Source organism: Psittacula echo (assembly GCF_963264785.1).
Source record: "Psittacula echo genome assembly, chromosome: 3".
NCBI lineage: Eukaryota > Metazoa > Chordata > Aves > Psittaciformes > Psittacidae > Psittacula > Psittacula echo.
Window position 1 is genome coordinate 38,958,588 of NC_137736.1, and position 14,569 is coordinate 38,973,156.

The window sequence follows — 14,569 nt, forward strand, 5'->3', positions numbered from 1 at the left end:
GTCAGGGAAGATTAGCTGTAACCCTACAGATTTTTTTACTACTCTTTTTCTCTCTACGTACATGAAGGGTGTAACTGTCTGCTTTTGTAGCATCTCAGAATCAGAAGGTGTATATCACAAGACTGAAAGCCTGGTCTGCATAGTTCCAACTTTATATTTTGAAGTGTTCTTCCTGGAAAGGACCAGGGCACTGGCTTTACTCCTAAATGTAAGTTAGGAGCATTATGTGGCAGACACATCTCATTTATTCAGCCAGAGCGATTGTCCGGATATAGGTACTGGATGAAGGTATGGAGTGGGTTGTCTCTGATTATTTTCTTATTACTTTGTATCCCATTCTATTCCCCTATGAAGGACTCTTGAACACTGCATGTATTTATTGTTACCTCTTTTGCTCTTCTTTTCAGCCCCTGCAGGCCATCTCATTTGCATGAAAGAATTTATACTAGATTTACAAATTAAAACCAACTTCTGCAAACTGGTTTTGTTGACCATGTGTATATTACGGAGGCTAGAAAGAAAGGAGGAATCATTACATATTTGGAAAGACAGTCCATGACTTAAGGAGAATATTGCTTTTCTGCTGCACCGTGACATGCATTGTGTGCATTACTTCTGTTGCACACAGAAATACTGTCATAGGAAGTATTATCATAGGAAGTTTCTCCAGCTGACACTTAGAGTCAGCTGTCCTTCCCTTAATGGTGGTTCCTCAGTACTGTGTATAACATTTGCATTTGGGACCTAGAGATGTTCAAAAGGCCTGCAAACTGCCTTTCCTGAGGTGGAAATGCAACTCAGACAAGAAAGAATGCAATTTATGAACCAGCTGAAAAAGAATCCCATACTGAAAATCTGTGAAAGACTACATTTACTTTAAGAACGGGACATGCAAAGACAGAAGACATGGACTAATGGCTAATATCTCCCTTATAAATGGGTGTTGCATCAGTGACAAACAAGGCAAATGCATGTAAGCACCACCAAGGGACTTTGCATCCAGGGCAGCATGATGCCCAGAAGGCAAGAGGAAAAGAGAAGACTCAAAGGAGGCTAATTCAAAGCTAAACCTCTCAACAGAGCTCTAGATACACCACTGTTACATACACCTCAGTCTTGCTCACAGCAAAACTCCAGGCTTATTTGCTTTTTAAAAGAGGACATCCCCAAAGTACAGTATATTTGGGGAACTGGGATGAATTTCCCTGGTTTCTTTGCAAGGCTGAGTGGGTTATTATTTTTCATAGATTTTGAAATTGTTTCTTCATCTTACCGCACTTGATCCTCTGAGGAAGGACAGCAAGTTTCGACATACTGGCAACAGAATCAGCATGCAATTGAAATTCAGACAGGCTGCAGGGGCCCTTGCCAGAGCCAAAGCATGCTGTAATTGGAGAGATGCTGTTACTAAATGCATTACCTAAGACATTGTCCAGGACATAGATAGGCACAGAATTCATTTATGTGTTATATCTGTTATAGAAAAGTTATATAACTTTCCATGAGTGTGAGATCTAGAGTTAATTAATAATGTTCACATTCCACAGTAGTCATGCTCCGGCCAAGTTAGAGACACGTATGGAGGCAGAACACATTCCTCCAGATAGACATCTTCTGTTTCCAATTTTGAAACAATATGGTTGCACAAAAAGCTCCCTGTCCCATCTGACAATCAATGGCCAATCACAGGTGCTCGTCTAAGCTATTAGTAGACTTTTCTGTCCCAAGGTTGTCAAGAAAGTCTCACTGCTGCAGTTTCAGTTGGCTGGGGTGTAACAGTATGCAGAAGGACAGCTTATGAGGGAAGCGGTTTTATGTTCTCTGTTGTCAGTAAAGGAAGTGGAGGGAAATATGTTGCCTCATGTTTTAGGAATATGTTCCCTCAATGTTGCTCTTTGTATCCTGAATGATTTCAGACTTTTGAAGAAGACTGTTTGAAAGGAGAGAATAATGATGATAACAATTCAAACACAATAAAGGAAAGGAAAAGATAATGTCTGCTCTCCTTGCATTGATGGGGACACTTTCAGGTTTCAAATCTCAGTTACTGAACTGGGGTTACACTGAGCTCTAGTTATCCAAGAACAGGTCTCTGAGATTTCAAAGGCAACTGCACCGTGATTGCAAAGGACAGAGTTTGATCCATAGACCTGAAGCCCTATGCAAAATGGGATTTCATGCTTTGCAGAATTAAACCGTGGCTTTGCAAACCTTTTACACAGTGCTGTGTTCTGCAATTTGAAGCTTAGATTGATTTTCATGTCTGTGATCAGGCTTCTAAAATATGTAAACAAGTTAATTTTCTCTGTCAATTGGTTATGACCTATAGTAGCTTTGGAAGCAAGTTTGTAGTAGGACACATAATGTTGCATTAGCCAGATGGATTATATTGAATGGCTCAGGGTTCAAGATCACTTCACTACTTCACCACTATACACATGCTCGATGAATACGTGAATGATGATTGCTTTTCAGAACTAAAAGCTTTGCAAACTATTCATGCTATGAAAAATAATCGCAAGGGAAAATGATTGCACAATAGTTCAGTGGCAATATTTTATTCATCTTTTTGTTTAATAAAGCAGCCACAATTCACATTGACTTTAATTACCAGGAGCATAATAGTTACCTGAAAACATCTTTAGAATGGGATCTCTCTGTTTTCATACTACCTTTCTGCTCAGAAGCACAGGACATCCGCATTCATTTGTCTGCTTGAATGTGACTTTTAACTCCTACATGAACCTGCCGCTCCAGTCACTTTATCCTATTTCAATCAAATAACACTACAGAAAAATGCTATGTGTTCTGTCTACGCCACGATAATATATGTTTTATACTTACGCCAAGGAGCACTCTGGTGTAGAAGAATTTTGGTGGGATATCATATGCAAGATAGTACCACCAAAAGAGGAAGACATTTAACCCCAGCCATACAAGCTGAAAGAGAAATGAACAGAAAGCTTTACAGTTTCTTGTTAGGGATCATATATCTGAATTTACACAGTTCAGCTAATAGTCAATTAGCTTATTGTGCTCCTGTTTGTGCAGAGAAGCGTACCTGCAGGGTATATAGGATTCAGGAAGGGCAATAGAATTTTTTCTGGTGTAAATTGGCTCTGATATGTGCATTCAGAGGTACTGGAGTGGCAATAAACAAAAATACAGCAATGGGTAGCTTAAACTTTAGCGTAGCTGGAGGGGTTTAGACATGGTTATATAAGGTTATATTACAGGTGTTTAGCTAAGTCTGTGAGTCTAGTTGAATCTCCAAACACCATTAAAGTTTAGGGCCTCTTCCAAATGGCTGCTCCTCAGACATATTAACCTATGTAAGGTTAATGTAAGAGGAACACTTAGGAGCTGTGCCAAAGAAAAGGAGCTTCTAAATATAAATGGCCCCAAATTACACATAGCGTCTAATTGAATAGGGAGCTCTGAAGGTCTGAAATCAGCCAGCAGGAAATATTCAACCCAGGCACTTGGGCAGTGTTTAGACTATCCAAAGCTGAGCTTCTTCGTTGCTATGCTGCACTATTCTCTCACACTTTTGCATCCTATAGTGCAGGTTTCTTTAGGGAAAGTGAAGTTATTAGCCCTTCTCAAGGCCATTTAAGGCAGCTACAAGCCCATCTGTCTGAACAGATCATAGTGAATCTGGGCATATGCCATCCTGATTCTGGCTGACTGATTCACATGCCATAGTGAAACCAACCTACATCGTGCACCCTCAGTCTAATCAGATTTAGTAGATGGCAAATGAAATCAGAGAAGAGAAAGTCTGAGAACTGAGAGAAAAAACAGTTTCTGGTTATAAGTTAAGGATGCCAGAAACTGTGACATTACAGTCCCTTATCCCTTCTAACTCATATATTTTGCTAGCTCTTTGGCCCAGCTGACACTGTAAAAAACCTTGGGATTAGATTAGATCTGGAAAAGGTCTTACTCTTGTGGAATAAATACAGGGAAATGAAGTGATTTCCTTCAGGGTAAGGCAGCATATAGGAAATCCCCATATCCTTATTAAAAAAACAAAACAAAGCAAAGCAAAACAAAACAACCAACCAACCTCATGTCAGGATTAAATGCTTAGGATATGTATATAAAGTGAAAGTGTGCCATGTACAGTAGCCTGACAGCATGCCTGGCGGACCAAAATTTTTGGTATGATACTTAATGATCTCTCACAGTTCTTCTTGGTGTTAACCCATATGGAACATGAATCCTTTGAAAAAAGCTGTGAGACCCCGTGGCAGCCTGGGTTGAGTTGCAGAGTTCACAGCCATCTGTGCTCTCTAGCTAAGGCCAGCCGAGGCAGCATAGGCTGGGGTTAAGGCTGATGTGCTTTTGTTTTATTGAGCTACATGAATAGTTAACTGTGGCTGTCCTGTTCCCATCAAGCACTGGACAACCCTGTACCTAGTCAGTGTGCAGTAAAGCTGGAGAGGGCAATGCAGAACACTTCGATAAGGCTTCCAGTGAAATATCCTGTTAGCTGATTTCTTTCTCAGGCACTTTGCTAGTTTCTTTCCCTATAAAATGACCTTGTTACAGCTTTGAGTCTCTAAAACCAAACTCATTATTTGAGCAAAATAAAGGGCTCTTACTTAATTCTTTTAAAATTTCAATTCCCATTGGGAAAAAAAAAAAAAAGCAGCCAGAATTTACTTCTTATCAGTTTCAACTCCCTCAAGTCACTGAAGCCGACGGCAAAAAGTTAACCCTTTTGAATGCACTGAAGTGCCAGAGTTACGTTCCTAAACTAGAGCTACACATCTACAATGTAATACGTAAGTATCAATTGCTCATAGCAGAAGAAATACATGCTTGAAAAAAGATGTTCACATTTAAGTCACCACAAATATGTAAGTTCTATGTCATCTTCTTCTTCCTCTCAGTATTTACATCTACTAACCACACTTGGCAACAACACTTTCACTGGTATTACATTTGGTGTTGTATATATGTTTTTATATATTTTTGTATATATACACACACTTATAAAATTGTATATCTATAGCTCTTTTATCACATGTGAAGTGAAAAAAGAAAGTATTAACTTCTAAGTTTTCTCCAAGGAGGACTGCCCTTCTTTCCTCTTCATCACTTTTAAATGTGATTGGGATTTTCAGTACTTTCAAATCTTACTCAGAATTAATTTAACCTGCTTTCAAAGCCACTCTATGCAACCTGGATACAAACTCAATTCAAATACTAGTTGTCTTAATGAAGGATTCCTGAATCTCTGCTAAATTCTGGAATCCAACTCTAATACAAATTTTATACGATCAAGACACTGTGCTTTCAGTTACACCCACTTTTGCTTATGAAAGTGCAAAAAAGGGTGGTTGCTGTAATTGCTTTCTCTTTTGAAGCACATGTAGTTAAGTAAGATGTGATGTTATTTGTTTTTCTTAAGTCACTGTTGCATCCAAAATCCCCAGACATGTAAACATTTCTAACAAGGCTAATGAAAGTTAACATACAGTCAGTTGTCAGCTGACAATAAAGCCTACAGCAATTGAGATACCAGACAGAGCTGCTTAAAAATTATTCCCTTGAAGCATTTCACTGCACCTGATGCCCTAGTTTCAGCATAGTCAGATGCATCATTCACTGGCACAGTGAGAACTGCTTACTGCAGCTTTCTGTAGAACATTTTACTAGACACAAATCACAATAAAAATTGTACTTACAACGACAAAGATGGACAGTCCTTCATTCTCCACCCAGTTACCCATGACTGCCTGAGATCAGCGCGCACAACAGTCCCCGTCTTTCTGGGACAGCAACTATGTCTTCTCTCATAAGGAAGTGAGAGCAGAAGCTTGCAGCAACCTGTTTCATTTCTCATTCATTTAGGAAATCAGTTAAGCATTGAATCATGTTCATAGCTCTGTTTCAAACATGTTTCTACCATCTTTACATACAACTTTTTATAACTCAAATATATATAAACTGTTGGAATAGACTATATTTTCCTTGTGAGACAGAGGATAAAACAAGTAACACAACTGGTCAGGTTTTCTGCTAAAAACTGTATTGCCACCCTATATAACTTTCAATGCTGAAATGTAATACAGAATGCACAGAAGAGTCACCTCTTCTCAGCCTTGTCTTTTTTTATCTCCTCGGGTATGGGTTGCTGTTCCTGCTGATCCTCTTTGATAAATAAGCACTAGAATTTCTGAGAAATAATCATGTGGTAGGTGTGGGTAGAACTGGTACCAAACGCACCCATATGTCACCCCTGTTTTAATTCTGGTGCTGGCACCTTCTGAATGAGCAAGACATCTTTACTATAATCTTACAAAAACTTGCATATTTTGGTCTAATTTGAAAAATACATCTTGTACAAGATGAGGCAACATTGGCAGCTGAGTATTAATTACGTAGGAGTGAGTAAAACTGGAGTGTGGAAAAAACATAAACACTATCTCATTCTGTTTCTAAAATGTCTTTCAAGCTAGGTGATTACATACAGCATTTTTCATCCTTTTTTGCACTGAAAACATCAGTGAACAGGAATACTTTTGCAGCATGACAGTTTTGCAAAAGTCAGGTCTCAGGGTTCTTTGTTTCCTTGCAGTAATTTTACCCCCTTGCTTAGGAATTAATTTAGTTCCTCTCCTGCTCTGTGCAATAGTGTTCTGTGTATTCCTGCACAAATTTAATGCCAGACAGTCGCAATAGGTGTAGGTGTTTCACACCTGCCTCCTAAAAGGGACAATGTAAAATCATGCACAACAGGGACATGAAGAACATAGTGAGACACCCAGCTCCTCCTTCCCATGTAGCAGGAGGAAAGCCAAGGAGAGATCTCAATTAGCCTCTTCTATTTTGTAGACAGATATCTTTATTTTCAATGCTCTGAAATCGTTGTTCATCAGTCTTCCCTTGATTCTACACCAAAGGGGAAGAAGCAGACAAGAGACCTATTAAGCTGTCTTTCCTGAAGGGACTGAGCAACCTGGTCTAGTGGAAGGTGTGTCTGCCCACGGCAGGTGAGTTGGAACTAGATGAGCTCTAAGGTCCCTTTCAACCCAAAACATTCTCTGATTCTATGACTGCCTTCACACACAGCCTGAAGCTGTCACTTGCCTTCACTCAAGTGAATGGCATAGTCTGAATCTTCTGCTCTTTCTATTTTGCTTAAAAAAGAAATTATTCCACGCTAAGACAAGGGCAGAAAAGTAGATAAATGTGAACCAGGAAACAAAATGTCAGTGAGAATCCAGTAAGAACTGGCAGATCCTTCTGTCTTTGCTTTACACTGTAACCCTCACTGTAGCTCCCTGCTCCACTACTTCCTCACAGTGCCTTTGGCAATGAACATGAGAGACCAGGTGCGGTATTCAAAAAGTCCATGTATGATACAGATGCTATTTGCTGTATCAGTCTTGGCTGGAAGCCAAACAGCACTATCACAAACAGGTCAGAATGGGTGCACACTGCTGTGTTACTAGGAGAACCACCAGCAGCGATGTACCCTGTCTGAAATTCTTTACATTAAGCTGCCAGTAGTTTCCAGGTAAAGCTGGAGTAAAGTTAGGATAGCATAACTTCCCATGCATAAAGGCAGAGGCTAAAATAACCTGGCTTCACATGGGACTGAGGGAGGAGCCCAGCTTGCAGTCTTTCAGCAGGGTACTAAGCTTTATGATCTGTCAGTCTGGCTCTGGGACTGCAACACAGCTATTGTGTGTTTGCTTCCCCTTGTGTAGCTAGACTTCTCTTCCTATGGCTTCCGCTCCACCACCTTTATACATGCCTGTGATAGCCCAGGGTAACTCTTCTCTGCGGGAGGGAGGGCAGTTTTCCTCTATGCTCTTACAGTGCATCGCCCAGAAGACTTTCAGCCCAGATAGCGATGGGGACCGCTGGAGGGCTGGGTGCTGCTGCAGGATGGCTCGGCAATGCCACCCACTGGACAGCACTGACCAGCCTAGGCACAGCACCAGGAGCAGGGACCCCACATCACTCATGGAGTATAGATCAGCTCAAGGAGCTGGGGACATGGCCATTCTGTCTCAGACCTTCTCACCTATCCTCTTGTTGCCTGTTCTATCGCACCTCTGGTCAAAATACCTTTTCTATTTTCCCCTCTCTCTTTCAGTGCTGGGCTGTCAAATCCCATTTCTAATTAGCAGCTCACAATCACAGTCTGGGAAAGGACCTTCAGAGATCCATTAGCCCACCTCTGTGCTTCCAAATAGGATTCACTAGAGATACCTGGCAGAGAGGGTCTGTCAAATTGTACTCCTTTTTCAATATTTTTTCCATACAAATACGCTTTTACGCATGCTAAAATTGCATTTAGTTTTCTATCACACTAGAAGTTCTTGTGAATGAGTGATGTGCTTAAGACCATAGACAGTTTTTGGGTTTTCATTTTACATCTCCTGCTAGTTAAGTTACTCTTCTCTTTCGCTTACCAATTTAATTTTTCTTTTCTTGCTTGAAGACACACCTGCTCATTTGCTGTTGTACTCTGGCAAGAACAGTGATGTATGGTTTATTAAGACAGCAGCTCAAACACAAGCCCTTGATTGCTATAGGACAAGTGATTTATAGGTGTTCACTAATGGATTCCTGGTTGGAGCCTTCTAGGGCTTCCATTTCATTTTGTATCAACGGCAAATTATGCTGAAGAGTCAGGTAATTGGCATTTGAGTTGTTTGATAAGTTCATAGTACAACAATCTTTAGCGCTCCCTGAATTTGCCTTACCATCAATCTTTACGGCACAGCATCAACATCATTACTGAGGTCCACATTTCACAGCAACGCAGAAGTAATTTTTCACTTATTGCATTCCTCACCTGTCTCCCCTGCAATGTTTGCACTTTCCTCTTACTCTGAAGTGTTTTGGTTCATTTCTGAACTACACAGCCAAATCACTATGAATAAGGCTTAGCATGTGCAATGTCTTAGGTTTTTCCAATTGATTATATTTTATCTTTCTATAAAGAACGGACACTGATTTTTCAGGGCATAACATCTTGTCAGCTGATGAAGAAAACGTGATCCAAGCAGGAGCCAACCAGCTACCAAATGATGTTAAAAACTCTGATATATTGCATGGGTCATTACTTTTCTTCACACACAAAAGGAAGGTGGAATTGGCTAAGCAAACTGCACATATTGTGTCAGTGGTAATAATTCTGTTCTGCCCAGCATTGAAATTGTCTACTTGTGCTGAAATACAGAATCAAAACTAATATGTGTACTGCAACACAATGTATACAGTTCAGACTACCTGGACTTGTGGAAAGTGTTTGACACTGTCCCACATAACAATCTTGTCTCTAAACTGGAGAAGCATGGATTTGACCGATCATTAGGTGAATAAGGAATTGGCTAGATGGTTGCACTTACACTTGTAGTCATAGCCTTGATGTCTGGGTGAAAACCAGCAACGAGTGGCTTTCCTCAGGGGTCGGTGTAGGGGCTGGTGCTGTTCAAACATCATTGTCGGTGACATGGACGGTGGGATTCAGTGCACTCTCAGCAAGTTTGCCAATGACACCAAGCTGTGTGGCTCGGTTGATACGCTGAAGGGAAGGAATGCCATCCAGAGGGATCTGGACATGCTTGAGAGGTGGGCCAATGCCAACCTCATGAAGTTCAACAAGGCCAAGTGTGAGGTCCTGCATGTGGGTCAGGGCAATCTCAGGCACAGCTACAGGTTGGGTGCAGAATGGATTGAGAACAGCACTCGGAGAAGGACTTGGGGTGTTGGCTGATGAGAAGCTCAACATGAGCTGTGGCTCCCCCATCTCTGGCAGTGTTCAAGGCCAAGTTGGATGGGGCTTTGACCAACCTGGTCTAGTGGAAGGTACCCAGGGGGTTGGAACCAGATGATCTTTAAGGTCCCTTCCAACCCAAAACATTCTGTGATTCTATGACTACGCTGGTATTAAACGAGGCAAACAAAAAAGAAAGATTTTTTATTTTATTTTTTAAATAAACCAGGGCTATGTTTAGACCAAGGAGACCTCAGTTTCTAAGGCTGGGGTACACTGCCTGTCTGTACCTGGACTCCTTACTGGGGGTCGCACCACGCACCTCAGAGAGCACCAGCAGATAATTGTAGGTATACCCTGAATGTTTCTAAGTTGCCCTACACATTTCTGTAGGTTTGCAATAACATTTTACTTCTTCATAAAAATGTTTCTTTTTTCATGTTTGGTCTGTTTTCTCCTTGTTGCTAAAAAAATGAAAGGGGGTGAGGGCAGAAGGGGAAGCCCAAGCTAATCCATAAACACACTGGAAAAAATGTTTAAGAAACACCTAATTACTCTGTGGTTGTAAATCTCCCTTGCTTTCCTTGTAGTTCCAAAGTTGATGCTAAAAGATTTCCTTTCCATTCTAACTTTTTTAAACGACACCTGCATGTTTTTGCATTACTGTACTGCCCACTATTATTAATATTTCCAGTGTGTCAATGAAGAATGGAAGCACTCCATGACTTCAGCCCTTCTCATGGCCATTCAGCTTTGGCTCTAAAAAGCAGCACTACTTAAAAATACAGCTGAGTTTTGCTGTGCCTTGTTTCTCCATTTCTATTTAAAATGACAACCATGAAGCAGCAGAGAGAAAGGAGGAACAGCTAGGACGTATGTTCTAAAGAACATAAATGGTGTTACGAGGGCCATCAACTGCAAAGCTAAAGCAACTGCAAACACCTCTCTTTTCTCTTGGCTGCTGAGTATAGCACACCTTATTTCAGGACAGATTTACAAGAACTGCAAATCCATGCATAAAGACAACAAAATGCAACACTAGTGCCTTGTCTGTAAGGTGATGTGCTACTGGTTTGATAGTTAGCTCTCATGTAGAAGCCAGATATGAATTAATCTTCACCTTGACTACCTGTGGCATTGCTCTCCATCTGAATCCATCTGTGATCATTTTCTTGAAAGTATCTTTGGCTGATTTACCAAAAAAAGTAAAAACTGATCCTTTTTTCCAAGATACAAAATTGTTGTTCATTCAACGGACTTTAACACTCATTCTGAAGCACTTACCTTTCATTTTTACTTTAATTTTAGGGTGAACTCAAGACCTAACAGTTTTATTATACTTATTTTTCTTGGTCATTAAGAAATTACATAACCCTTAACACTTCTTACTTTTCAAGTCTTCTGTCCTTGGTAAATCAAACTTACCATCTCTGCCAAATTACTATATCTTCATGTTCCTGTGATGATTCCTGAGTGAATAGAGGCAGTCACCTCAATTGCATCTTAAAATACAGGATTATAAAAAACCACTATGATATTTGGCCTGCAAGTATCTCCCAAGTTTTCTTTGGTACATAAGCCTCTCAAATAGGAAATGGTTTATTGTTTCAGACTAGATATTATTAGCTGCTATGGAAAAAAATATAGGAATTATTGGGGAATTAAAAATAAAAAATCACTGAGTGATACACAAGTTTATAACACCTAAAGCATGCCAATTGCTTGGCTTGCTAAGTGGTCAGCAAGGTCATGCTGAAACCTTTCTTATCAGGAGGCTGATTTTATCAATTCCCATCTTTCCTCCTGGAAGCTGATAGTCTTCCCAAAGCTTGTATCAAACAGCTTTATTTCCTCAGATATCTACCCTTAGAAAAAATTGGTTTTAATGTGTTCTGTGCGTTTGATATGTACTGGGGAGAACAGGGTTGACAAAGAAACAGTGTAGTCACACAAGCTTTTCTTTAAGAAACCATGTTGAAAACAGAAGTTACCAATGTTATGCCTAAATCTGAAATCTTTCTTATAGGTTTTAATCTACACTTGATTTAAAAAAATACATATGCTGGATACTAATGTAAAAATCATCCCTTGAGACTAAATATAACATCTGTAAGAAAGGATTAATTACTTTCTGTGTGTTAGGAAGCACAGCTCTTACTAGCAGATAGTGGTGTCCACCACCACTAGGACTTCTAAAATCCTTTCTCACTGCTCCTCATTTAAGTGATGGCTATTCCGAAGGTCAGAGACAAACACCTGGTAAATCCGTATGAGCATGAAACAGGTTTGCAGAACAAAAGTTAAAAGATCCTTTATAAGGTAATGATTTCTTTCTGATTCTCAGTGTAAACCAACTAAACATTCTCATCCTGACAATAAATAGCCTATACTGATCTTGTTCAGAATAATACTGGACTCTTAAACTGCCTGACTCCTACAAAATCTGCTAAGACCCCAACCAGCTAAAAAAAACAATGGAAGCATTGCTGGTCAGAGTTAAGGAACTGCCAAATTAATCACAAGTTATTCTTCTGTCAGGTCTGCTTGAAAAGATTTCTTCTGCTGCGTGGTAACAGATGACAGTGTCCTATATCACCTTCACCTTAGATTTCTTAAGACTAAGCAGACTAAGAACTGGTACAAGCACAACTTATGGGAGTGTTTCAACATTTTAATTTGTGTTGCTTTACAAGTATAAAAGAAAACCTGTGTATCAGATCTTGCGTACTCTTATAGACAATCATGACAATCCTTACTGAACAATCCCTTGTGACTCAGGACTACTCAAGTGAGTACAGTTTTTAACAGTAGCCTTATAATCTTCCATTCAACACATATGCCTCTAACATTCATAGAGGACAGTCAATCTGCAGCAAAACATCACTCATTCATACACATACAACCTTTGCAGCTAATATTATCCTCTCAGTGTAGCCACTGGGTGTGCTGGTAGCAACACTATGTAGACTGTCATTAACCTGAAAAAAACCTGCTTCTCCTAGCATTACAGCACACTTTAGAAAAGCGAGCTTGTCCTTTAAAACACAGGTCTTGACAGAGTATCTTTGTCTCTATGACTCGCTCTCATATCTTCTTTCTACCAGCAGTGGCAGCACAGCTAGATCAAAACACATACACAGCAGCAATACTGTTAGTTAATCTGCACTCCATGCTGTGGTGACATGAGGCACTGGAAAAGCAGAGGCCTTCGTGTTGCTGGAGTGTTTAAACTCTTTTTGGTTTGTCTGCACAACTAAGGCAAAACCACACAACAGCAATGTAACTTACACAAATATCTTTTTTAATTTTCCCTCTCATAACAGTGATTTAAATATTCAGTTCCCTATGCATGCACTTCAGGAGATTGGTATAAAAATAGGAAGTGATATGGCACACTTTCTAAAAATATGCATATACAGTAGTCTTCATCATTGGTATTGTGAAGTTAAATGGTACTCGCAATGTAACCACACTGGACTCCTGGCTGCGTAGCTCTCCTACTGATGACTTCACTGTAGCACAAACGTTTCACTGGCTGAGGTTTGTGAAGCTTCCACTGTTTCCAAGTGGCAAAATCAGAACTGCACCATCATTTCATGGTATTGAAAGTCTGCTTCAAGGATTTGAGAGCTCTCGCTTTAGATATAAAGTACTTCTACATATGAAGCCACTTTTTCTTTTTTTCCTCTCCAAAGACTAATGTTTCAGACCAAGGTACATCTGTAGATAGGCAACAGCCATAATTCCCTGATTGTTGATGAGTATCCAACTATAAAGTCAGATGCTCAGTTTTAGCTAAGAACACCTGAAAATTTGTCCCTGTGTGCTGAACTCTGCAGGTCTGGAAGCAAGGGGCTACAGTCTCACTTGCTGCTCTAACTCACTACTGGGGAACTGCCCTCCCCTCCAAAAAAAAAAAAAAAAGAACAAAAACCCCAAACAAAAACCAACCAACCAAACAAAAACCCACAAAAAACCCCAAAAACCCAAAACAAAAAACAAACAAAAAACCCACAAAAAAACTCCTCAAAAATCCCCAAAACAGCAAACCTGAAATATTCTTCTACGTCTAAAAAGGTACAGAGAAATACTAGACTGTACATCTACATACAGAAGTACAGAGAAATACCATAGTGTCTTCAAAGCATCACTTCACTATTCTATGCTCCTTGGAGAGAGAAGTTAGAACTGAGGTGTTCGGTGTTTTCCCCAGATACATGAGGTACATTCCCATGGCAAGCTCAAGCCAAAAATTCCCACTGCCAGCCCTCAATAATTTAATGAGAACTACATACGCATACCACACACAGACACATACTAAGCAAAATAAGAAACACAACTCCATAACAAAACTGAAGTATGAAGACATTCATTTACAGTGCAGTAAAGAATCAAAACATCTTAGTTCTTTGCAGCACTGCACGTGACATATTTCATGGTAAAAGACCTCAGACCTGAACTTGAGACACATCTAGTACGATGATGCTGATGTCATCCCAACTGAAGAACTTCACATCCTCCATGACAACAGGAAGGAGGCTAAGCTTAGGACACTAGTTGATGCTTTTGGTCATAAATTACTTGTTTTCACTAGCAGCCATAATGGATAATATTCAAAAGAAATGCAAGGTGCTAAGCAAACAAAGTGCAAAAAGGTTTCACTCAGTTTTTGAAAATAAAATTAATTTTGTGTATTTCCAATAAACTCTTGGGTATGATCTGCTAAAGCTTTCTGAGCAACTTGAAAAATAAGGGAACACTTTTATTCATGGTGATATAGTGCATAGAAGAAAAAGTCAACAACTTCCATTTCCTCTTCCAGAT

At 39.9% G+C, this 14,569-nt stretch overlaps 1 protein-coding gene across 4 annotated transcripts in view; it reads right to left on the reverse strand.

The window, feature by feature from the left end:
• The window catches only part of CYBB (cytochrome b-245 beta chain), a 37,565-nt gene that overhangs the window by 14,404 nt on the left and 8,592 nt on the right, over window positions 1-14,569 (reverse strand). For 2 of the 4 annotated variants that reach the window (XM_080612721.1, XM_080612720.1), the window contains exons 1-3: window positions 5,697-5,746; window positions 2,845-2,940; window positions 1,274-1,384 (exon numbers count right to left, since the gene is read on the reverse strand). The exons of 1 other annotated variant lie outside the window; for it this stretch is intronic. In XM_080612721.1, the coding sequence (XP_080468847.1) occupies window positions 1,274-1,384; window positions 2,845-2,940; window positions 5,697-5,741 (252 nt within the window). In that variant the 5' untranslated portion in view covers window positions 5,742-5,746. Of the gene's footprint in view, window positions 1-386; window positions 433-1,273; window positions 1,385-2,844; window positions 2,941-5,696; window positions 5,747-14,569 lie in introns of those variants that run through there. One more of the 4 variants, XM_080612722.1, reaches the window with a different exon arrangement.